The 27,522-nt window shown below is 36.9% G+C and overlaps 2 protein-coding genes across 2 annotated transcripts in view; one reads left to right on the top strand and one right to left on the bottom strand.

The window, feature by feature from the left end:
* Positions 1-599: 599 nt before the first annotated feature.
* Positions 600-17,736, top strand: ATP5O (ATP synthase subunit O, mitochondrial). The gene is made up of 5 exons (XM_051217394.1): positions 600-664; positions 6,648-6,692; positions 10,113-10,356; positions 12,246-12,445; positions 13,777-17,736. The coding sequence occupies exons 1-5, from the start codon at positions 650-652 to the stop codon at positions 13,888-13,890; spliced, it is 618 nt and encodes a 205-aa protein (XP_051064789.1). The 5' UTR covers positions 600-649; the 3' UTR covers positions 13,891-17,736.
* A 3,090-nt stretch (positions 17,737-20,826) lies between these two features.
* Positions 20,827-27,522, bottom strand: part of GOLGA7_3 (Golgin sub A member 7) — a 62,065-nt gene continuing 55,369 nt past the window's right edge. Inside the window, exons 30-33 of the mRNA XM_051217392.1 lie at positions 27,250-27,426; positions 25,660-25,969; positions 23,723-23,804; positions 20,827-22,210 (exon numbers count right to left, since the gene is read on the bottom strand). Coding sequence (XP_051064788.1) covers positions 22,017-22,210; positions 23,723-23,804; positions 25,660-25,969; positions 27,250-27,426 — 763 coding nt within the window. The 3' untranslated portion in view covers positions 20,827-22,016. The remainder of the gene's footprint in view (positions 22,211-23,722; positions 23,805-25,659; positions 25,970-27,249; positions 27,427-27,522) is intronic.

Raw genomic sequence — 27,522 nt, 5'->3', positions numbered from 1 at the left:
CACTTGGCTCAACACTCTGAAAGAGGTCAATATAGCCCCCTAAATACAGTGCTTGACTTGGAGCAGAAAGTATAACCACAACTTATTTTACCATTTACTCTTTTGTTTATAAGTATTCCTCAAGAAGTTTATTGGGCAACCAAACACTAGTGAGCATTCTTAAGAGAACACGGAGGTTGTTTAGATTGTAAGAAGGTTAATTGCAAGCTGTTCACATCATGAAAGGTAAAGATCCACTATCTAATGCGTTTCTTTCTAAAGGTTCAGTTCGAGCCTTCGAACCGGTTTCGTTGACTAAACTCAGGTACACTGCATAGTGATAATCGACAGTGCAATAAAAATAGTTCTTAGAACATAGACGAAATTACCGTAGAAATCGATTTCCTTCATATGTAAAGGGGGACTTATACCTGCCATAGGACATCGTCAACTGTAAAATTATCTTGTAAGCAGCATTCGTTCATAGAGACGAAAACAAAATGATGAAAATAGTAGATCCTGGACACAAATTGATTGCCAGAAATATATCCTGCCATCCGAGAACGAATATATTAGTTAGCTTACGGATGATTGTTATGAAGGTATTGAACGGTGCAATCATTGACCTTGAAGGTTTGTCGCGTAGTAGAGGCTGTTTGAAGTTTCCGGGATGTTTGGCGTTCTCGTAAGTTTGTCTTGAGCTTCTAGTCATATATCTTCGTTATTTCTCGAACTCATGTCCTCGCCGATTCTGTTTACTTTGCGTGACATTTATTGCCCATCATGTGAAAAGTAATCAGTTGACATTATTCCTTTTGGATTTGATTTTCCTAGCTGCTTATTAGATTATTGTTACAATGACTTGTAAGTATACTTCCATACTTTCGTATCTACCAGACAATACTAAATTTGATTGTGGCAATGTATCGGTTGTTATAGAAATAATTAGTTATTAGTAGTACACAAGTCCCGCCGCTAATATCTGTGATCGTTCCATTATATTTACTGGTAAAGCTATAACATATTGACGAAATAAAACAGTTTCAAGGGTAAATTTTGTGTCAGCCAGTAGAAAGAGCTAACCAGACCGACGTCTGTGAAAAATCTCGGAAATTACGAAGCGAGATCATGGGATTGAGTTGTAACTTAAGTACTGAACGTATTAAGGCTGGCTCTATTATTTCAGTTGGAAATCACCGTACTGCGTTTCGAATCCATCTTAACTGCTAGCCGCAGTACTCATAGATTATAGATCCTTACCTAACAAACCTAATCGTAAGATACTGCTCTTGAAATTTTGTTCCACTAGGAAATCATCCAATTCTTCTTAATTCGGAATATAATAAAAGCCACGAGTCTTTGCAACGTCTTTAATTTGGGTTGATGTTTAACAGAGGTGAACTTAATTTTGATTAGTCACTCAGATTCATTGTGGAAAGTATGGGAAGCTGGGCAGCCTTTATTAGCCCTGACAATAGCGATTTCTCAGTTGATCCAACCTTCTTTTGAAAGCGCCGACAGATGGAGCTCTAATGAATTCCGTTCGTCGACAATCCAATTGGAAAGTCGATAGTCAGCTGACAAGTGATTTACTGTGAGCTTGTGAACTAATTAAAGTATCCTCATAAATTGAACGATGAGAGGATGTCAGATGCAAATTTATCACTAGGCAGTTTAAAAGCTGATCAAGTTACCTATGGTTCTTCCATATGGCAATAGATTTAGGTTGAGTTCGGCTAGTCGAACATCATACAGGAGCTTCGTTACCCCAGGAATAAGCCTAGTTGCAGTTCTTTACTGGTCACTGTCTCATTTTAGGCAGGGGCTAGCTGCTTTTACGCAGTACTCGAGTTTAGGACACACAAATACTGTTAACAAAGTCAAAAAGGGTTTAACATTGACAGCGTACAGTAGTTTTTAAGTTTGGGCTGTCAATGACCCCTAAGTCATTGTGTCGTGGTCTAGTAGGTTAAGCGTTCGCGGGCAAAACTGAAGGCCCTAGGCTCAAATCCCGCGAGCGGGATCGTGGATGCGCACTGCTTAGGAGTCCCACAATAAGACGAAACGGCCATCCAGTGCTTCCAGGTTTTCAAAGGTGGTCTAACATCAGCCGGTTCATGATCCCAAACGAAAAACATTAAGTAGAAAAGTCTTTGTGTATCTGGACAGCAAACAAATTGTCATTCACCGTGTGTATCTGTACCTCTGTGACCACAATATGCACCATAATGCACTTGGAAGCATTTATCAGCAACTGCCAGATTCAAGACCATTCAGACAATTTCTCCAGGTCATTTTGAAGCTCTAAGCCATCACTTTTACCATTTATCGCTCAAGAGGGCGAGGACACACTGCAGCACACTGGCAGCACGAAGAAATGAAGAGAAATACCTGAAGGACATATTTCAAAAGAACGGCTACCCAATCAACTTTATCAAAAAGCACCAACGGCACACAGCATCACAACCCAAGTCAGGCACAAAAATCAGTAAAAGGATCACCCTACCGTACATACAAGGAATATCAGAAACTGCAACGAGACTGCTGAAAACCTTCGGGATAGGTGTGGCACACAAACCAACAAAATCACTACAATCAATCTTATGCAAACCAAAAGATGAAATAACAAAGGAGAACAAATCAAACATTATCTACAAAATAAACTGTACCAACTGCGACAAACACTACATCGGACAAAGCGGACGTCCCCTCCACCTACGCCTACATGAACATCAATTAGCAGTCAAACGCCATGATATTTCTTCACTTATTTCAATACACGTGGATAACTACGGACACTCATTCGATTGGGAAAATGTAGAAATCTTAGACAGAGGAAACTCCAAAAACACCAGAGAATTTCTAGAAGCCTGGCACTCAGGTCAATCAGCAATCAACAAACATATTGAAATCAATCCAATTTATCAACCAATCAGGAAAACCATGCATAAATATGGGAACAAAAATCAAACCAATGGGAGACACAACCAAAACAAAGAAGTAAACAATGATAAATTTAAGGTCAACAAGAACCAATCAACATCGAGGTGCACAGAACAAGCTGTGAAACACATATGGAGAAATTCGAACACTTCACTTCTATCTGAAGTTTGTGCTGATGATGTCGTTCAGAAGAACGATGAAAGCTCCACGACCAAACCATCCAGCTCAGAGAACAAAACGCCATCAAAATTTATCGCTCTCCATATCTTGACATCGTCAGCATGTAACAAAACGGATAATGACAGGAAACTAGCAACGTCACTTACATAGAGGAGGAACAGCACTGGCCCCAAAATTGTACCCAGAGACACTTAGCTGAGCAGTTCCCCATCTAGACAATTTTGAGTTCATCCATACACTTTGTTGGCGCCCAACTAGAACGTCCTTTATTCACATTAACAATTTGCCTCGAAGGCCGCGATATTACTTAACTTACATAACAGCCGGTCGTGAGGAACTTTGTCAGAATCTTTGCTGAAGTCAATACAGGTAACTTCTGACAATTAAGCGCACAAAAAGTTTAACGGCTTACCAATAAGTTAGTGAGACAGGAATAACCTGCTCTAAAGCCATTCTGCTTTTCATAAAACAACCCAATTGTCGTCTAGAAACTTAAAGAACGTCCAAATAGTATTTTTAAAAGTGTTAACAACCACTCTAGTTAGGTTTTCGGGTTGATGGTCCTCAGGTTTGTTTCGTGCATGTTTTGAAGATAGGACTTACTATGGCATTCTAGTCTTTTGGAAATATACTTTGTGTTGCACATGGACTAAAACATAAGCTTAAGGGATTCGCGACAAAATTTCCTGATTCATTTAGTAACCTAAGATGCATTTCATCATATCCTATGGATCCGCCTATATCATGCTTACTTAGCAGACCAAATACATTGGGTACCTTGATGGCCATAGTGTCCAAAGTGTGTGTATCTATGGGGTTTTATGGACTAAAGGGGTCATCCCTACGATATATGCATTGCCAAAGTAATTCGAGTATACCTGAGCTTTACTATAATCTTCCTCCACTAATGATGTAGTACTACCACCTCCCCATAATGCTGAAACGTTGCCTCTTCTCTTAGCCCTTTGGTTCATGTACGAGCATAAGCGTTTAGGGTATTCTATAGATTCCCTAACGTTTTCCTTCATACAATCTCCTAGACTTGTAGAGGGTCGAGGCAAAATATCTCGAGATTACCGACATTGAGATTCCGTCTCATCGTTGTCCATTAACCGTCGGCATTGTATAGTTTTACCCACCTACCTACTGTCTAACAGGAACTGAATCTTTAGTTTCCGAACTCGAAATTATTGGGTTGTATTTAAGGTCATGTTACAGAAATCCAGATTTCTTTTATTCTCTCCCTAACCGCGAAGACATTGAAATCAAAACTTAGTAATACACTGAATTAATGCAAGGTGTAAGTATATACTTCGAAGTTTCACAACAAATATTGTGGGCCCCTTCTATAGCCATAGATTTATATCTAATTTTATTGGTTAATTTATCACAACGAGAACCCCAACTTCTTGAAAAGCCAGCGACAAAGGCATATAATTAATGAAAAGTAGGTTAATGTTGCTGGAACTTTCCTTTCACAATAAATACTTTACCAAAGTAATTCAAAAATATCTTAAGTTTATGGGATAGTTGTATGTATAACTCGATTGCCAGGTAGAAATTTGTACAATTAGTTTTGAGTCGCAATAGGTATGAGGACTAAGTGGGATTACCCATTTATATTTCGTTGTCACTCAGTTCAAAATTTGGCAGTACCTTGTAATGCGAACTATCCCAACAATTTTTGTAACAATAGACATTTCTGGGTTCCTTTTTAAACTATGATGGACTAATTTCTAACTTACATGATATTGTCCGAAGCACAAACAATTAGATTACTTATGTATATAACCCTAAATACCTCAAAGCCATATATACAGGGACTCACCTTGGTAAACCAGCTTCCTAAATTCACCTCATATGTAGCCGCCTAAATGTCTGTTTTACTCAGCTTTTTAATGTGGCTACTCCACGGAAATTATCTTATTACAATATTGAGCTAAGGAACGCGTTTGAGAAAGCAAAGTATCATAACTGTAAAAAAATAATAAAAATCATACAGCAAGAAGAATAGTGTGTCTTACAGTTTAGAAAAAAGCAAGTAAAGGGTGGCGTGATAACTTGAACTGATGTACATATATGTTAGATTTTACGTTGCGTATGATTGACCTAACTGACTGGTAAGTGAAATAGGCGTAATACATTTTGATGGCGGATCTTCCTAGTTGTGGGCAAGACAATGGAAAGTTAAAACACAACCACCTGCCTCTTTTCTGATCTATGTTTAACAACAACCGTGCATAGTCAATTTCATCACCTTTAGGATCCTATTCACAACGTTGTGATACGGTAAGGGATGCTAATAGTAAAAATATCTTCCATTCCTCGGTACCATGTTATAAGCTTGCCACCTTTTCTCCTAACAAGCCTCATCACCAGCAAGTAATATTCAGTAAGAGAGTTGCTAGGATGACGTGCTTAAAGTGATCATTTTACTCCAAGTTTTCCTTCAAGATAACACGAGTATACTCTCACTGTCTGCGAGTACACTGGACTTCTCATCCAATGGAAATTGATAAAGCAGTGAAAATTTCATATGTACTTGTTCCCACCAAACCCAGTAAATTAAGGACTATGAAATTCCTTATACTTTTGTGAGCTAACGTTATTTTACTGTAGTCCAAGTTTTCGTCTGTATTTTGATACTTATCTGTTTGTTCATCTTTAAGCTTCTCATTGCTGGTTTTTTATTGTTTGTAGTTTCACTCATTTACTTTTCCCCTTAATTTTCTCTCTCTGTCCTGATATGATATGTCGTAAATTTTACTAAACAATACCAGTTCAATATTTTCACATTTATATCCTTAGACTATGTTGATAACCGAAATTAACGGAATAACATGTCTTTCCTTAAAACATTAGGTTAAAATAAATCCTAAAGCCTCTAACCTTGTCACTAGGTCAGTTTGTACTGGATTCACTAACCAAAATCGTATCTGATCGAATCTCAGATACACCGTGTTTTTCTGAAGAATGCACTTAAAGTCCATTTGTCTAATTTGATAGCTGGTTTAACTCCACAAATGATTAAAAATGTAATGGTAAGCTTTCACGAATTTCTAGGTAGTCGAAAAACACTAAACTTCTCAACAGCATACTTGTTGATTGTCAGTGTATTGTACTATCAAGAACTTTCGTCAACTTGTGGAAGGATCATATCAACTATCCATAAGTACTTTTGGTACCTACCTACTCACTTATCTCAGTTCAGATGACTAGAAGAGTAGCTTCTCCCTAAACCCATAAAGGATTTGGTAGGTATTTTCGTAACTGTAAACCACTGAGTAATCAATATTTTCAGTTACATAGTTTTTGATCCAGTTTAGTCACGTTTGCTTTTTGATTTCTTGCTTCTTAGTATCACATAATTACATGTTTGCAGTCTGACCACGCCCTTGTAATTTGTTTGCATAGTTGTCTACTTTTGTTTGTTATCTAGTCTACTCTTCCCTCTTAAGTGATATGCGTTACTGGTCTTTTTTAGTCAAACGTTAAATATATATGTACATAATAATGAAAAACTTTCACACTGGTATAAATTATAGGTTCGACGTCTAAGTACTTCTACTCCGGTGCTGGCACTTATACAGGTACGTTCCAAGCATATTGTGTTTGGTTTTTTGAAAGAAAAGTTTTTATTTGTATAATGATTTATTATGTCTTCATTGGGGATGGATTTACGTATATATGTAGTCATATGCGCGATATATTTTGAGCAAAAACGAAGTAGTCTGTTGACAACCGTTTTCATACTAAAACAATAAGAAACTCACTTTCAAAGTTCGTCTAGAAATAAGTTTTATTTATTTTGGAAAAATTTCAGCAATTCCCCGTCAATCTGCACGTTTGTAATACGGTGGTGGACATTTCAATTAGTTATTTCTACGTGAATAAACTAATTTGTGCTATATATATCCCTCTTAACCTCGTACATATTCATCGACTTAATTTGCATTAGTGAGTAAAAAAACAAAGTACGAGAATGGTTTCCAGATACTGATGTTTCATACGTCCGTTAACTCAGACAGACAGTTCCATAGTAAGCTGGATATTTGGACGGGCTTCGTTGAAAAGTTTTAGCAAATTTGTTGCATGTTGTTGATTATTACATACGATGAAGATATCATCAACATATCACTTCTTGAAACCATAGACGTGATTTCCTATCATTCTGACATCCTACCTCTACCAGCATCAGGATTCAAACGACTGTTAATCATGTGTACACAAGATGTTCATTTCCAGTTCAACGATATCATATACCGACAAACTAATGGTGTAGCAATGGGAAGTTCGTTAGGTCATATCCTAGCAGATATTTTCATGGCTACTCTCAAAAGAACCAATCTCAAAGGAACGATTGATGAAATGATGTGTTATTCGAGGTATGTTGATGATACCTTCATCGTATGTAATAATCAGCAACATGCAACAAATCTGTTAAAACTTTTCAACGAAGCCCATTCAAATATCCAGTTTACCATGGAACATGAAAATGAAAAAAAGTTCCATTTTCTCGATATCCCAACAAAACGAAGGAAAGATGACACAGTTCAATGTTCAGTTTATAGGAAAGACACATGAAATGGAATTTATCCCAATTTCAATAGCTTTTGTCCGATCATTTACTAAAAGGCACTTGTTAAAACACTTTCACAGAACAGAACGAATATGTACTGCCGGTACACTCGAAGAGGAAGTAATGAATGTTTAAAATGTTTAAAGAGTAACGGATATCCACTGAAACTTATTGAGAAATATGGAAAACGTGAGGATAAAAAACCAAAAAAAACTACAGTAAATAAAAAACCCATTTTTATTCAACTTAAATTCAAAGGTGATGTCACAGGGTCACTCAACATGAGACTAAAAACTGCATTGACGAGAACTTATCCTGCAGCTAAACTGATTGTCCTGTCCAAAACAACATGTTCTTTAATACAATCAGAGGTCAGTAGGTATCCCTTTAATGGTATCACTGACTGTGTATACAAGTTTACATGTCTGCCAAATCAGTTACATTAGTTGAACAGAAAGGAGACCCTACGTTCGATTCAAAGGACATATTCCGAAAAATCTAAAGTCAAACGGATTAAAAGCATTGAGCAACGCCATCTCAAGACATCTCCTTGACACAAGACATCAAACCGATACACCATTCTCTGACATTCTTCAGATACTGACTGCAGACAGATATTGGGATCTTGTTCGGTCCTCGCTAAAATCTGTGTCCTGATCTCTGCATCTGCTGCAGATTGTAACCCACAGACAAAAATAAGACATTTAAACTGACCTGAGGACACTTCTTGTAACCGGAACCGCTCACATTCCCGGTTCACGATGCTTTCATACGTCACATAATCGTTATGTGGTTTTTTACAAGCTGGAGACACTAATATTTAGTGTGAAAAATTAATGATCTTTCGCCAAATATACTGTTTCTCTAAAGGTTATGTCGATTGGCTTCTTTGGAAGAGTAAAATTACAGAACTTTTCATGTTCATACACTCCGAGCTTCCGTAGTAATAATCTTTGTTTCGAACCTTTATCTCACTCTTTGTAATTCTTCATAAACAGATCCTCATGGCGCTTAAACCACGCCACAAAAGTAATTCTACTTTCTGGATTAAATCTAAATTCATTTGTTGAATTAGCAATAGAATCCGAAGTCATAGTAGAATTAGATACCTGGCTTCTTAGGGATACTGACATATTCCTGACCAATAATTTGATGAGAGCATTTTGCTGTTGTAATAAATATTTCAGATCATCCGGTTTATTGTTACAAGATCCACTTTAACTGAATATATAAGCGTAGATCCGTTCTAACCACTACTATAACGCTAGGTTTTTCTTCGTCTTTACAAATGGGACGTTAATTTGCCTTAGACGAATATCTACACTAGATTCCCTCCCAGTGTCTATTCTACAGGACTTTAACACGACTCAGATCAAAAACATGCGATTAGCCTGACTAGAATGTAAATATATTTCCACACCAAAAACCGACAACAAGCCGACACAATCCAACAACAATCCGTCAACCATTACAATAATAATAAGGATGGGAGAAGATAACTCATATAACGCCTGTCAGACTATCTACAAGTCTGATTAAGCAAACAACCGATTATGATCATTCTCGCTTACATATTATATAGTACACATGATGTTGAGTCTTAGCATTTCACTCGGTGCGTCGCCTCTGAATTGTAAGCGTATATACAGAAGCTTTTTATTTACAGTTGGGCATTCTCTATGCTGTCTTTTATTGGCTATGTTTTTATTTATAAATTTCTCGGGATATCCCTTTTCCTTCAGGGTTATGTATAATGACTTTTTCATCCTCAATCGTATCCACAGAGCATATAGTCTTGATTTTATGATACAGTGTCTTGACAAGGTTCCTTTTGTGTTGTAGAGGGACAAAACTAAGAAAGTTTGTATATTGACCCGTCCTTCCTCCTTGTAAGTAGAACATCTAGAAAGGCTATTCTAACCCCATTTTCCTTCTCCCATGTGAATTTTATGGACGGGTGAACTGTATTGAAAGGCTCGAGTGTTTCTAGGATGTCCGTCTGGTTGTTGCAAATGATAAATGTATCATCCATTTATCGGCAGCAAAATGAAAACTTAGCGATCTCTTGTGTTAGTGGGTGTGTTAATCCTTCGAACCCTAGGTTTGTTGCTTTTAGTCTTACCGCTCTTCAACCGACCTGTCTGACATGATAGGGCCTTGAGGAACGGTTGTTCCAGCCAGTATAGCTCGGTTGCTTCATCACGATAGGCAAGCCCGACCACCACGTCAAGGCAGCAACAACGGTCAGGTCCAAATGATATACTCTGCCTTAAATCTAGCCAATTTTATGGATTATTAATTTGGATTTATAATTGTAGTAGAGTACCTGATGAGAAATCAGATTTTCTTTGTTTTTTTTCAATCAACTATACGTTTCTTCTGTTCTTTTTTTTGTTCTACCAATTTTTTTTTATAACACAATCACTATTAGCCTCCTATTCAAGTGTTCGGTTTAGAAGGACGTTATGCTTCTGCTTTATACTCAGCTGCTACAAAACAGAAAGCATTAGATAAAATTGAGAAAGATATTCAATTAATTAAGAATACACTTAAAAATGATGTGAAATTACATGAATTTTGTCTTGATCCAAGTTTACAAAGATTAACTAAAATTAATGGAATTGATCAAGCACTAAACAAATTAAAAGTGAATGAAGCTACGAAAAATTTATTTGGTAATTTAATTTTTGATTTTTCTAAAGATAATTGTGATAATAGTTTATTTTCTTCACAAACACTCGAAAGCTACTAGTATTTGACCACAGATGCATTAAAAATATTGCTCGCATCTGCTGGGATCACCGGGTAAGTAATAGTGAGGTTAAACGCAGGGTATTAGGGAATGATGGTAAATCAGTTGATGAGGTTGTGAATCTTCATCGACTGAGATGGTTGGGCCACGTGTTACGTATGCTTGAACACCGATTACCACGACGTGCAATGCTAACCGGTGTTGGAGATGGTTGGAAGAAAGTAAGGGACGGCCAAACCAAAACGTGGCATCAGTGCTTGAAGACACTAACTTCTAGTCTGAGCCATGTTTGTAGATGCAGACTACTTGGTTGGGGTCCGCGTGACTATCATAACCAATGGTTGGAGACTCTTGGTGACATGGCTGAGAATCGGTCACAATGGCGTAGGTGTATACACTCTCTGTCTTCCTTTAAACTATGAGATTAAAATCGCTTCATATCTTTCTTCCTGTACTATGTCCTTACATGCAATCTTTCTTTTATATATTACCACCTCTGAATTAACTACTTTTATGAATCCGGTGTCCATCTTGTTGTGTTAATGAGGTATGGCAACTTGGACTGATGTGTATATATGCCTGTTCCTACGTTGTAGCTGACTGACTTCTTCACAAAGACCCTTTAAGCTTTTATACTTAAAAGTATGTAGTACATAAAACAGTTAAGCAAAATCAATTTGTGCATTTTCATGTTAGATTTGTAAGTTGTTATTTCCTTTAAGAACTTAAAACTCATATTGACCATGGGCTCAAAATCAAAGTTTTCTAACCTATTTAGATAATTTCTCTGAATCAACGAACTCTATTTAAACATATGGATCACTAATCTTTTTGGTTTAGAAAAACAACACACCTATCACCATTACATCAAAGCAATCAGCTTAAACCTTCTTGAAAGATGTCACAAACACGAAATTATATAAAGAAATTTCATAAAAAGAGAAGGCAAATCTGTAATCTTGAAAATACCATCGCAATTAGGGACACTTTACAGGATAATTTTGATGTATCTTGGTTATTATTATTTATCGTCGGGAAAAATCATTCATGTCATCCACTTCTGAAGTGTGGTTTGTTTTTAACAAATAGTGTTGGGAAAGCGTAAGATTACAAGGGAAATACTCTTACGGTGATTATGCTTACAGGTAGTACCAGTTATTTCAAGATCCCAAATGCGTCTTGTTAATGAGTCCCAACCAGTTTGAGACACGGAGAGTCCACCTAGGGGAGTTGGAAAATCCTGATTCCAAACCAATGGTGCACATGGGCTCTAGTATCCCGAGGGAACAAATGGCGTATGAACCTATTGTTGGTCAGCGGCTACCATGGGACTGCATCTCCTCACGATGTTCCACTGCCTTGTGGATCAGACCTTCAGACCGAAGGCTCCGGGTGTGGCCCCCTAAGAAAACCACCTGCTTCGGTTTGGGCACCCGGGTAGTATCCCAACCCTCACACAAATCGAATCATTTATGTGGCGCATATCTATTTGATGCCCCTTGTACCAATGTTTGTGTTTAAATAAATAGTGTGAGACCTAGGTCTGAGGTTTAATATTGATGACCACCTAAGATCAAGGCATTTCACGGGAGATGTCTAGTCACTTAGACTAGTGACAATATTGTAGCTTTGTTGATAGAATTCGATCAACTTTAAAGACTGGACAAACATGATAGTGATCACTAATCAGTGGTCAATAATATACTACAGTTTATAGTATGTTATTGATGTGTGTTTTTAGATTATTAGAGGGTTTACCGCTCTTCGTTTTGATTCACTATGTGGTTTGCTTATTCTCTTATTTTTAACCAGTTATACTTGCTGAAAATGGTCGTTTATCTAAAATTAATTCAGTTATTGACAAATTTGAACAAATTATGACTGCCTATCGAGGTGAAGTTAGCTGTACTGTACGAACTGCGAAACCTCTAGATAAAACATCAGAAAATGAATTACGGAATGCCCTTAATGGATTTTTAAAACCCGGCGAAAAATTACAGCTAACTTTAGAGGTAAGTGTTTATATATCATTTGTTGAATGCATAGTCTTCAGTTGGCCATAATTAATATAAATTAGTCGAAGTTAACACAACACAGTAAAATGAATAACAAAGGAGCCGAAGTAATAGTAAGAAAAACTAAACATCGGAGAATATGATTCGATAAAATGAGCTGATTTTGAGAAATAAACAAAATTTCAGCTCAAGACTTTACAGGGTAGGTGAAGAATGAATCCATCTACATCTGTGCGACCTAATCTTAGTCGTGTCATCTAAGCAAATAATCAACCAGTTATTGTTACATCTATCAATATAGCTCAGAAAACTCCCAATGACAATATGAACTGAGGTCACATTGTTGTGTGATTGCCATAAGTTTTCTTCCAACTTATTTCTACTTCAGCCAGCATTGAGTGCCAAGTTTACGGTGGCTGGACTTGCGTAACATGTTTCAGTCCATAAAGACTCACATTGTTATCGTATAATTTACCCAAGAATCTAGGCTTAATATCAACACTACTCATTCAGTAGTATCAAAATACCTAAACAATGCTCTGAAGATACCTATAATCAAATACTTTTGGCATACAAGTGTTTTATAGCCATAAAATAACGCAAAACTGACTGCTGTGTAGTATACTTGTCCCTCTTTTGATAGATGAAAATCGCACCCGCTCTTCCAGTGATGCCGTTTGGCAAAAGCCAAGTTAGGTTTCTAAATATGTGCCAAGATATAGTCAGCTATCAGCACTGGTGATTCTTTCAACATACATGAACTAATCAACACGCTTAGCTGCTTCATTCTATACAATCAGTCTAAGCAATGACACAGACTAGTTCTGAAGCAACGGGAGGGAGAAAGCCTCATTCGAAACGCTTTTTCATTATCACTCTAGACTTTCAAGAGACTACATTATGTCAGCGTTTTCAGCAAGCTAAACTATATAATCTGTGTACTGCAGCAATGAGATCAATCCTTAAAATGTTAGATGACTTCTATGATTTCTAAAAAGGGGTATCTATAGTGACACTAGGATAGTTGTCAATCCTGAAAAGTATCATTTGACATTGTCAACTCTTATTTATTTATTTTATTTATTTGAACACATAAATATTGGTACAAGAGGACATTAAATATATATGCACCACACTTACTATTGTCAATATCGAGGGAATCCACACGGGATGGACATATGCCAATAAGAGACTGATCAATGCCAATTCTTAACATCGGTGTGAAGATACAAACAACATATATATCTATGATTTAAAGTTATAATAAATAGATGTTTATTATATTTATCACTTTGTTTCTCTGTGCGTCTATTTTATTAATAATTTAGATCGATCCATCGATTATTGGTGGTATGGTAGTTAGTATCGGTGATCGTTTTGTTGATATGTCAATTGCTCGAAAAATTCGCTCACTTCGCGGAATAATGGAACAACCAATTTAAAAAGTTATATATGTCGAATTTTGAAAGATAAAAAAATATATAGTTATATATATATAAAATATACATAGGATCATTTGACTTGTAGTCTACTATGTAATTAATAATAATTACCTTTGAAAAAAGTTTGTATGATATTGTTATTTTTATGCTGATTTTGTTTTCAATCAGTCATAGAAAATGCGGCATTTGGCATATATATGCTTCGATTCATGTTGTCACAATGTATTGTGGACCGTGGGGTGGCTACTCTAATTTCTACCGACTGACCAACTTCAGATATCCTAGTACACGACCCCAATACTGTTCCCCAATCTCCAATATATCAGAACACGAACCGTCGATGAAATTGTTTATGGGGTCAGAAGAAGAATAAGAATAGGAATAATACTTTATAGACAAAAGCATATTTATACAGTTAGGACTACCATAAAAATTGACCAATAAGAAAGTGACACCATTTCATGTTCAAGAATAGCATTAGACTTGACAGGATAATTTTCGGGATATTTTTCCGAATATCCCAACACAATGTATTAGTACAAAAAGATGAACTCATCAAGCTGCACACCAGATTAATATAAGTAGTCATAGTATCTATGGTAGTAAGAAATAGTGGGCATATTATTTAAAAAAACAGAACAGATTTGCATAACAAAGATGTATAAGTATTATAAGACATCGAGTGAATAAATGTAATCCACTGCAGCCGATTTTGAGCCATGTCATCCAAAATCTTCATTCATTGATTACAATAATTGCGTAGGTAGTGCACACTTAATAATACAGTCCGATTCAATAGTCAATCACTTCATGAACTGATACAGTCTGCATTTAATAATCGTTAGCTTCCTTCACACTTACTCTTACTCCAGAAACCATCATGCGTCGACATATGCAGTGATAAACATATGTGATAGATGTCCCAATTACATTAGTTGATGGAGATTCAATACCTCAACCGATTTACTGTTTATTCGGTACTACTTGTCTTATTTCAACATTGAAAGTTAATTAATTTACAATGGTTTAGACTATCCTGTTGTTGATATTCAATCATCCAGAACTCAGAAGCTTAGTGGAAAATGCGTCAGCGTTTGGAGCGAAAGGTTCTGTGTCTGAGTCCCATAATGGACATCAGCGATGGGATCCAGGTATATTCAACTGACCAGTCCCAAGTAGCATGAGACGCGTGTTCTGGATTTCTCACACTAAAATAACAGGCAGCAAAATTAACAAATCCTGTCTATTATCTTAATCATTGGGTACCAGTCTGTCTGTTGCTTTTTATAATTCGAAGGACGATTCTTATCGACATTCACGATGTCAATATGTTTTTTTATTTACAATATGTCTGGCCATTTCCAAAAGCCTGTTGTTACTCGGTATTCATAACGTCTCTTACATAGTAATAAGTATATACACATAATGAAAGCACAAGTTTAGAAGGAGATGTTGCTTTATCAATGAAAATTTAGACCACTACTTGGTCGATCAATCACCAATTCAATTATAATACGTATAATCTACGCCATTACTGCTTGTTATACAAGCTCAAAACTGATAATCAAGCAATTGTAAAATAAATTATATTTAATAATAACACGTTATGATAATTTGCTGACTGTTCCACGAACGTAAAACGACCTTATGAAATCGCCCCCATCTATTGGCGAATCAAAATGCAAATGAAATAGGAAATCAAATCAACCATCATATTTAGTTTTGTATCTCACTGAAGTCGCAGTGTCCTTGAGAGGCGCTAAAATATTCCTGAATCACATGAAGTAACTACGCTCAACACAGGAGTTGTTTTCTTATAAAATAGGTAAGCATACCATCATCATATCCACTATATGGTTCCATAAAGGATATGTTTATCAATTAGAAACGTTTTAATGACGCGATATACATAAAAGCTGTCTCTGTGTTTAGAATTTAACCGAAAAATCAGTTGTATCTCGGATCTGATTAGTTCCTTGGAAAAGTCAAGTTTTGATAAAGCATTTATCTGGTGTATTTGATCTATAAACAAAATAAGTGACAATAGTTGAAGTTCCTAACAAACTGTATCGTCTAGTATGTTCATAAGATGAAGTAAAACTATTGATCTAAATTATGAATATTATATAAGTTTATCCAATGGTATAGTTTATTCGTTGGATAAAATCATTCGTTTGAACAATAGATGCTTTACTACTCTTATAATAAAATAAATACAACAATTCATAAATTTGACCTAGCTTTTTCAGTGGTGAACTAGAGTCACCATCGAAAATTCAAATCAACACGACACAATTGCATCGATGATCTTAATTATGATGCATAATAAGAATTTCACGGTATTCTGCATGCCTGCAACAATCTACCAATCAAAACAGGAATAATTTTACTATCATTCTGTCAATATGTATCATGGCCTAGTTTACTGAACTGAAATAAATGAACAGTATACATACATAAAGTTATAAATTACAACTGTCATTGGTTTGTTACGTAGATTAGGTGAAAAGTAAATAAAGAAATCACCTGGTTTTGAATAACTTATTTTAATGTCATTCTTATTCCCATAGATATATTATCCTAATATCTAAAAGAAGTAAATAGAACACCATTTAAATGCGTTACCTAATAAATGAAACTTGTTGGTGGATATTCACATTCAAAATATCATGTATTGAGAAGAAATTAATCCTGAAAATTCACAATGATATAAAAGTATTCACAACCAGTCAATCTTGAACGGACTTTTATTCGTATTCAAAGGTTTAATTGAACAAACCTCAAAATCAGCCGTGACCGGTGGAGCTTATCCGTGTCGGATCAGTCAGTCAGTCAGTAACAACGTAGAACTTCGTACGTACGTACATCAGTTCGAGTTGCCACACCACATTAGCACAGAGATACAGTTGTCGATTCAAATCCCATAGTGGTAGACGTAATAAGAGTATAAGCAGTAATCGGGAAGATTAGGGTTTGGAGATGTAATTTAAAGAGTATAATCCAGTGAAATAAATTTGGAAAGAGGAAAAAAAGGGACATGAAGAATTCAGAAGATTAGAATTTGGGAGAACACAAAGAGTGGATGCACCTGCGCCATTGCAAACGATTTTGAGCCATGTCAATCAGGGTCTCTAACCATCGGTTGCTATCATCTCGCGGTCCCCAACCAGGTAGTCTACACCTACCAACATGACTCAGTCCACTTGTCAGTGACTTCATGGACTGGTGCCATGTTTTGGTTTGGCCGCCCCTAGCTTTCTTCCAACCTACTCCTATACCACTGAACATCGCACGTCGAGGCAGTCGGTCGTTCGGCATACGTAACACATGACCCAGCCATCTCAACTGATCAAGTTTCACTACTTCATCAATTGATTTGCCATCCTTACCTAGTACCCGTTTCCTAACAACTGCGTTACTTACTCGATGGTCCCATGATATACGAGCAATGTTTCGAAGACACCTATGATCAAATACTAGTAGCCTACGGATATCCTCTACTCTTACCGGCCATGTTTCACTGCCATAAAGTAGGACGGAACGAACTGCTGCGCAGTAAACACGTCCTTTGGTTGATAGACGGATATTTCGCCTACGCCATAAATGACGCAAGTTGGCAAAAGCTAGTCGAGCCTTCTGTATCCGTGCTGAGATTTCGTCACACACCAGACCACAAGGGCTGATGAGACTTCCAAGATAAGTGAAGCGGTCGACACACTCAACTACTTCACTCCCTATCACTAGTTCGGGTGTCGATGTAACCCAATCCTGAAGCAACATTTTGCATTTCGAGGGAGAGAATCGCATCCCGAACATGCTTGCACTGTTGCTTAGAGTGGTCAGAAGACTCTGCATTTTGCCAGCGTCTTCACCAAATAAAACTATGTCATCTGCATATTCCAAGTCAACAAGTGAATCTCTTGGTAGAAGTTCAACCCCTGGAAATTTAGATGAGGAGAGTGTTATCTCTAAAAGTACGTCGACCACAAAGTTGAACAAGAATGGGGAGAGTGGACAGCCCTGACGAACACCACTTGAGGTAATCAATTCTGATGACAGTTCGCCATAAGCTCTCACTCTACCAGTTGTGTTCGATTAGAGAGCCTTTACAAGGTTAATGTACTTCTTTGGTACTCCTTTCAGTGACAAACACTGTCATAGAACCTCACTATCAACAGAGTCGAATGCCGCCTTAAGGTCGAGAAATACTACCATTGTGGGGCGTCTGAATGTGTGTCTGTGTTCTAGGACCTGACGTAGTGTGAATATCTGGTCTATACAACCACGTCCAGGTCGAAAACCAGCCTGATTTTCTCTAGTCTGTTCTTCACGAGCTTTGGTTAGGCGTCGAAGTATCATTGAAGCTAATATTTTATACACTATATTAGTCAAACTGATTCCTCTGTGATTGTCACAAGAGGACTTTTGTCCTTTCTTATAGACTGGCACAATCAGTGATTGAGACCAGTCAGATGGGATTACGTCCAGTTCCCAAATTCTACCTAAGACCTCGGTTAATCTCATTGCTAATACTAGGTCACCATCCTTAAAAATCTCAGGAGTAAGCCTGTCAGGGCCTGCTGCTCTCCCTCGTTTCAGATTTCCTATGGCTTTTTCAACTTCGTAAAGGGACGGAGGACCTACATTAACTTGCCATTCAGGTTGACTAGAGATCGTGGGAAACCGAAGTGTGGCTGAAGGCCAGTTGAACTGATCCCTAAAGTGTTCTGCCCATCGATCCAATCTCCTGGATTGAGAATGAATAATATATCCATCATTCTCTGAGATTGTTTCGCTAACGGTCGGGTTCCTAATTCCGGTTTCCTTAACGAGTCTGAACAATTGTCTGCTATTACCTATTGCCGCTGCCTTTTCCATCTCTCTTGCTTTCGCCACCCACCACTGTTCGCGATCATTGCGTAGGCTTCTTGTCAGCTTGCGCTTAAGCTGACTCCGCTCTTCATTATGTTCAGAGCCAGGTGGAATGAGTTTCCGAGCATCTATCAGTGAGATAGATGCTGCTGAGATCCAGTGTTGCTCCCTAACCTTCTGGTTTACCTTACTAGCAGATATCACTGCTGTTTCCACAGCTTTTCGGATATCATTCCATGCTGCCTCGGGGTGGGCATCACATACATGGCTGCCTAACTGTTTTCCTGGTTGTTCCTGAAATATACTCTTAGCTTGACTATCATTAAGTAGGCCCCTAAGAGGTTTCCTTGCAGCGTCTTTCCTACGTCCAGTAAGACGCAAGCAAATACGCGCTCGCACTAGAGCATGATCTGAATCTAGGCATGTGCTCCAGAATGAGCGACAGTCTTCTATCGAGCCCCTCCATCGGTGGCTGATAGCGATGTGATCTATTTGGGTCCAACGTTGGGACGAACTAGGGGGTCGCCATGTTAAAAGATGTTTTTCCTTATGCTTAAAGTTAGTATATGCAAGGAACAGGCGGTTATCTGAGCATAGCTGCAACAGACGGTCGCCATTATCTGTTCTTTGAGCCACGACACCATAAGATCCACCTAGGTGTCTTTCCCTATCGCTTAGTTTACCTACTTGAGCATTAAAGTCACCGGCCACTATTACTACATCCGAGCGCTTAGCTTTTCGGAGAAGGTCCGAAAGCTTTCTGTAAAACTCATCTTTTACATCATCTGAGCTGCAGTCAGTGGGAGAGTAGGCAGAGACGACGAAGAGGCAACGACGAGTGTCCCTATCTTTCCGGATTCTTACTGTTCCGTTCAGTCGGACAGCGCACAAACGACTGTCTACTGGGATCCACTCTAAGAGAACTAGTTCTGCCCTAGGACTCAATGCTATACCTACGCCGGCGAGGCCACGGCAAGCAGAATCAGGGTTTCCAGATACACGAAGCGTAAATCGAGTCGGTTCTTTATTTTGGTATGGTGAGGTCAAATGAATGACGCTACTTGGATCCTGTATGCGCGTTTCGGAGACGCAGCACACATCGATGGCGCGAGATTCTAAAGTTTTAGCTAAGGAAGCCTGCTGTCCTATTTGGCAAAGTGTTCGCACGTTAAAAGCTCCTACGTGTAGTTTAGAGCGTGGTTTCAGGAGACCAGGAATGGCGTTCCATGTACTCGAATCGTTTGCCCTAGCGGTGCGAGGTGATAAAGAGACGTGGGGAGGGTTAGTCGGGGAGATAAGAGAGGTATTAGAAGGTGTAGGAAAGATTTGAATGTGACCACCTTGGTCTCTTGTGCTGTCACGGGTATGAGGGCTGATATCACTTCCCGGCTGCCCACACCGTGGAAGGGTATTTCTTGAGGGACCTGAGAAGGAAATTGGATTAGTGTTGGTCTTGACGACCTGGGAGCGTGACCGCAGAGCCCAAGGGACAACTGCTTGAGGCCGGTCGCGCACGGCCTTTTTGTGGAAGGTTTTTGACGTGTTAGCTCCGTTCTTCAAAGGGCCTTACCGCCGGAGACGGAAATCCGTGAGGTAAGGTGAGGTGTGACATTTTTAGGGTCGACCTTTTCTAACCCCACCCCTCCTTGTGGGAAGGCAGCATCGCTGCAGATGCTGGTTGTCTGAAGGAAACACCTTACTGCTGTCACACCCCTCTACAGTCAGCAGTACGACTTCGCCCTCAGACCTTGAGTTGCTGCTTTTAGTCTTACCGTTCACCAATCGACCTGCCTGGCATGGTAGAACCTGCAGGAACATATGTTCCAGCCAATATAGCTCGGTTGGGTCATCACGATAGGCAAGCCCGACCACCGCGTCAAGGTAGCAGCTTCGATCGGGCCGTGTCGGATAGAGACAGGTATCTACCTCAGTACAATGGAAGAAGCTCGCGCAATTTCATGGATTGGTTGATGTTACACACTAACACCATTAGATGCCGGCTCAGTGGTCCAGTAGGTTAAGCGTTCGCGTACGAGACTGAAGGCCCTGGGTTCGAATCCCGCGAGCAAGATCATGGATGCGCACTGCCGAGGAGTCCCACAACAGGACGAAACAGCCGTCCAGTGCTTCCAGGTTTCCAACGGTGGTCTAACATCAATCGGTTCATGATCTCAATAAGAAAATAATCACTGAATCCTGTTGGTCCGAGATCTTTATCAAACAAATTTTCATGACAAGACTTATAACAAATGACGAAAGGGTTGTTGTATTCTGGTTCGAATAGTCTTTCGACTATTATCCAGCAAAAAAAACAACAACGAAACACGACTGTTTTACCCACTAAACCAAGTGTATATAATACAACTACTAATAATCAAAGACTTTAATGCACAATGATATATCTTTCTTCAAAGAGGGTGATTCGCAGAATCTATAAGGACTTTAGTATACAATTATTTTACAATACACGATGATGATTCACAAATATTATATATATATATATATATATATATATATATGTTTGTGTACATAATAATTTATTTTCACAAATTTACAAATAGGGAAAACAGAACAAAATAAAAAAACATTAGATCTTATTTACTGTTTATTACATATTAATAAAAAAAGCATGATAATAACTGACAGTGAATAGAGAGTAAGAGAGAAAGAAAGAGAAATATAATATACGAATGTGTATATAAATATATTCTGTATACAGATGTGATACATTGGGACTTTATACATATGTAAGTATAGATCGACGAAATTGTCGGTAATAAGATGAAATAGATGGTGAATAAAAGTATGATTAGATCAACAAGTCGAGTAAACAAAGATAAACAAGATTGATTTAACATAAACAAAGATATACATATATAATATTTACAGTTTATAATTCGGGTCTACAAAAAACCACATCTATTTATTTGTTTTTATAAAAGTAACCCGAGATCAATGTATGAATAAACTCGTAGAAGTAAGTAGAAAAACATGAGGCCTTTCGTTTACTTTCAGTAGAAAATCAAATGATTTCGAATTTTGTTTTTTTTAAAAAGTAATAAAAATGCACATTAGGTTGACAAACTACTAATTATCAATATCAGTAGTAATAAATAATGCATAAGCTTGAAGCTGCCAATGGCAATTGTGCACAAAAGAAAAAAAAAGAATTTAAATTGATATACAAATGAAATCTGAATGCTGCGTTCAATTCAATTAACGAAATAGGTATTATTTCATTCTTCTTTTGTTTCTTATAAATTCTCTTCTTTGAACAGTTTCATTTTCTGAACAAATAATGCTTCAACAATTTCGGTACAATTAAATTCTGGTGTATCTTTTGGATAGATTAAACGTGAATTAGTGAATAGACGATTCATGTCGAATGAGAAATCTCCCAAAGTTTTGTAAACATCTGTTTTTAAATTTATTATAACGGAGGGAAGATCTAATTGTTGAAAACAGAAAAAGTAAATAAACATTTGACAACACAAATGTACAGATATACATGTTTTTTTAAAAAAAAAACAAGCAAATAAATAATGTTCACGAATAGCGCATAAGACCAGATTCAAGGTTTCTTACATTAAAACTATATATGTACGAGTGTTCTCTTCAGCTGGAAGCTGAAGAGGAGATTAGGGAAACACGATGGAAATGGATAGGACATACATTACGCAAATCGTCAAACTGCATTACGACACAAGCCCTAACATGGAATCCTGAAGGGAAGCGGAAAAGAGGAAGATATGAAAAGGATGAATAACAACCGGAAAGAACTGTCCGGGACAAGGTTGGATGGAGAGTGCTGGTGGGCGGCCTATGCTCCTTCACGAGGAGTAACAGGCGTAATATATATATATATATATATATATATATATATATATATAACCACTGCCACAGAATCCTTGCTCACTGCCTTCTCGTGGTGTTGTTTACGAAAATCGAATAGCAGCCACTTAAACAGACGATTGTAGGGTACGCAGAATCTACCTAGGAGAGTTGGAATACCCTGATTTTAGACCATTGTTCAACAAGGGCTTCAGGACTTTGAGACAAATGGTATATTAGATTTTTTTCGGTCATCGGCTACCTCGGTATTGTATATCCTAATATATGCCCCACTGACATGTGGATTAGACTTCCGGGTCAAAGTCTCAGTGAGTGGTCCACCTGAGAAAACCACCTACCTCGATTTAGGGACCGGGTAGTATTCTAACCAATTCACAAACTCAATTATTTGTGACATATACATATTTTGGTGCCCGTTTGTAAATCAATAAATACACAATTCTGTATGAAATAATATACAGCAAACGGGAAATAGATACTGATTTTGGTATTCATGACCGTGAAATGTCCATAGTTTTTTTCAATGATAACTTATTAAATATTTTGTAAATATCGACAACTACAATCTTAGAGTGATTTCTGATTACTTTTAATTTAAGAATGGTTCTTGTCACTAATTTAACAATTTTCCAAGAGGAATCATGAAAATCTAGAAGGTTCGACAATATTTTGAGTCTGGCACAAGACTTTTCAGCACTCTACGCACCATCAAGGACACCAAAGTGTCGTAGTGAATGCCTTCATATGTTACACAATTGAGTTAATATGTGCTAAATTACACAATTCAAGCAACTCGTGATATGACACGACGATTATTTTTTCTTGTTGGTATTGATGATCTATCTAATACTCGACAGAGCAAAACTTTTGAAAGAAACCACTAATTGGCAGTAAAATCTATACTCCTATAGGCCACTATTTACGTATTAATATTCGAGGAAGAAAAAAACAACAACACATTAACATTGACAAAGCAATCACTAATTGTGAACAACAGTGATTAAGATAACTTAACGTCCTATATAACATGAAGGTTCTTTTATTTTGATTTCACATATCATTTGAAAGAAGAAACAAACAAAAAAAAGAAAGAAAACAATTAACTTACTAAATGAATCATCTAAAGATCTAGCAATTGGAAATTTCAAAGGATCCGGACTATGAATAAATGGCCATGACATTTTATGTTGCTAAAACAAGGTATCCAACAATAAAATGAGAAAAAAAATGTAATTAAATTTCAAAATCTACAAAAGACAAAAATGTATATGACAATCTCAATAAAAAGTTTATATGTGCCAATAATAACCAGCTTAAACGTAATTGTTAATTAAAATCACATATAAAACTGTAAGTTGAATTCTATGGTAAGATAGTTCTATTTACTGTCATTAGTTATAAGGTTAGTAGAATCTGCAGCATACTGTATGAATTGGTTCAAGCGATCACATCATCTTAGCACAGTGTGATGAGATCATCAAGATAAATGTCAAAAAGTAACTAGAAATATTAAAGAGAAAGAATGTTATATTTGTAAAATCTCAGCGAAAGAATTTGAAGTAAATTCAACGTTTCGCCTGGCAATCTGATCCGAGCTTTTTCAAGGAAATAGTTTTAACAATAATAGAACAAAACATCAATATATAGAGAATAAAATTCTTAAAAAAGAATGGAAGGATTTCTTGAATAAAAAGTATAATATGATATAATTATGAAACACTAAATTTACAGTCAGTCAGCTACAAGGTAGGACCAGGCACATATATGCATCGGTCCAAGTTGCCATATCTCATTAACACAACAAGATGGACACCGGATTCATAAAAGTAGTTAATTCAGAGGTGGTAATATATATAAAAGAAAGATTGCATGTAAGCACATAGTACAGGAAGAAAGATATGAAGCGATTTTAATCTCATAGTTTAAAGGAAGACAGAGAGTGTATACACCTACGCCATTGTGATCGATTCTCAGCCATGTCACCAAGAGTCTCCAACCATTGTTTACAAGAGAAGATGGATATAATGGAATGGGCCCATCACAATAAGACAAACGTCCACATATATAGAATGAAACAAATTCGGCGAGACTCTAATTTATGGACGACCTTTGAACGAATCTTAAGTAACCTTGATAAATATTAGCCAATCAGCAAACAGTCAGTATAGAGTAAAAATATATTATACAAAACCAAGGAAATAAAGTGGATACACTTCTTATACGTGGTTGAAAAACTTGTCAAGGTTAGAAAGAAGTTCAGAGGTTCTAAAATCGTAATGCATGCAGCAGAGGAAATCATCCATACGGCTACAGAATAGTCGGCCTCTGGAACCAAGATAAAGTCTCAAAAACGCTTTCAGCCTCGACCACATAGCTTCAACATTGTTTATGTGCACTCCGGTTGTTGAGTGCACAAAATGCTACTTGTGGATAACGACACGACACACATGACCAAGTCTATGTAGAAGTCTGTACGCTCTCCTAACATCCGTATATATTGTAGTACCTGGCTGCAGCCAGTGTTGCTTGTGCTTTTTTTATCCAGTTTGCAATAATTGTCGTAATTTGCCTTAGTTAAGATTTATATATGGGGTTTTCATCATGAACTGACATCAGCTATAATGCCAGAAATTTATTTAGCCGAATGGATGAAAGGCTTTCGCGTTAAAATCCGAGATCTATTATCTTATACCTGATTGATTCGTCCACAAATTATAGTCCCGCCGTTTTATTTGTTATAGCCGCTCAATTATCACGTTTTGTACAAAATTCCCTGTGAACCGATCGTACGTTAACATTAAGCACTGAAGTTGGCGCCGTAACCTTGAAATCTCTAAAACGCCTCTGGTTGGCTCGTCCATAAACTAGAGTCTCGCCACAAATTCTTATGAAATAAACATGTAGAATATATAAATGAACTATGAAATTAAGAAAACACTTATAATACAAAGACAAAACTCTTTCAAGCTATTTTCATGTATTCGAGTAAAACCAAAATCATATATATATATATATATATATATATATAGAATGGGGGAAACTCACTTTAATCTCTTCAATTAAATTAATTAATTTCTTTATTCTATCTGAAGTGAGGTTAGTATCATAAATAGTTTTCGTGGCACCAGTTTGGTCAACATCAGTAACTGCATTATGGTTATTGTTAGATTTTTTCGACTTTTTCGATTTACCAGACGATTTCGTAGTAGTAGTAGTAGTATTCGTTTTATGTTGTGATAGTTGACAACAAGTTGGACAAAGATATGTATCTGTATGATTAACAGCTTGTTCAGGTGTTAAACCAACGCATTCAGGATGATACCATTCATCGCAACCATCACAAGCAATATATACTCTGGAGATTAGGAGCAACAATAGACAAACAAAGAAAAACGAATAGAAAATCATACAATCCATTTCATATTGCGTAACACAGTTAAGTGAAACATTTGTAATAGAACAGAAAAAACCACTTATAAATAATCAATGTCAGGACAGTAGCACAGTAGTTGATACGTTTGACTTCCAACTATGCTCCGTTTACTTCGATTTGGACGCAAGGTAGTATCACTAGCTCTAATATTTTGAGAGTGGTCTGGAAATAAGTATATAAATCCGGACCTGGTAAATGAGTAGATTATAATGTCATGTTCGTTTAATCAATGGTGTCCCAAATACCTCAACGGCAATGTCTCGGATTGTGAAACTGTGTGTGGAGCGGGTCTGAATCTCATAGGGAGCATTAGCTCCTTCAAGATTCCAAGTAGACTTTTATGACCAGTTCTAACTAGCATGAAACCTAAATCAAAAATGGTTTCCTTCTGATTATCTTTTTAACAGAAAAAACCACTACAATATTGATCTAGTTTAAATAGTGTAACAGTGATTGAAATAAGTTTATTCATCTGATGCTCTTGACTAACTATACCAATATAAACATTTGATATTCCCTTCATTTACAGTTTACTCTACGAAACTTTATATTTAGAAAGTAACCGCTACATTGTGATGCCTTCTATTTCATAATCAATATATTCAGTCAGATAATTATAGTGATATGTTACCCAGCAAAGAGGAAAGTAGGTGAAACGGGGTTCAAACTTGAGAATACTGAACAGTTGAAAGTCAGTTGGTTTACGTCATTGGATTTAGTGATGGAGATTATAACCGCGCTGTTCGTATTTATAATTTAGACAATACGGTATCAAACAACTAAGAGTAATAATAAATCAACGCCGTTTCTTTTTGTTTTGAATTAATTCAATTTCAAGTTCATTAAGTTCGATAAAACTGGTACACAAACCATTCTTAGCTGAAAACGGATATGAATACACGGTTGTTAAACAATATACTGACCCGTTTATGAACTAAAAATATGTCTAATAAAAATCTAATACAAATAAGATTTAGTTCCATGAGAATTAACTTATAAAAATGAGTTATTAAATACAATGATTTGATTTCCCTCTTCTGTCAAACCAAATACAGATATACAAGACAACCGACTAATAATTAGGGAAATAATTAGACATTATTATTCAAAATATGGAAATCCAATATGTCTACCAAGTTAAATTTTAGATTGACAGAGAGAAATACACATATATAAAAACAAGTGTAACAATTATTATTTACCTCGTTGGTTCATATGGTGTACGACAAACACAATAAAGCATTTCATTAGCTTTCAATTCAGCTTGTTTGCAATCAGGACAATGCCAAGAATCACCTAATTTATCAGAATCTTTAGGATCTAAACCAACACATTCAAAATGAAACCAATCTCGACAAAGATCACAACCGATATATTCCCTAGAGAGTAAATGAAATAACACATAAAATATTTATTGATTCCAAACAAGTTTAATTCAACATTAAAAATGTAAACTTAACTAAGGTAGTGAACTA

The sequence above is a fragment of the Schistosoma haematobium genome, chromosome 5, assembly GCF_000699445.3.
Source record: "Schistosoma haematobium chromosome 5, whole genome shotgun sequence".
Lineage (NCBI taxonomy): Eukaryota > Metazoa > Platyhelminthes > Trematoda > Strigeidida > Schistosomatidae > Schistosoma > Schistosoma haematobium.
Note: the sequence above shows the minus strand (reverse complement) of the source record. Positions and strands in the feature narration are given on the sequence as shown.

Coding starts and splice junctions, on each gene's coding strand:
- ATP5O (XM_051217394.1), top strand. Junction 10,357..12,245: donor AGCTACGAAAAATTTATTTG/GTAATTTAATTT, acceptor ATTTTTAACCAG/TTATACTTGCTGAAAATGGT. Junction 12,446..13,776: donor AATTACAGCTAACTTTAGAG/GTAAGTGTTTAT, acceptor TTAATAATTTAG/ATCGATCCATCGATTATTGG.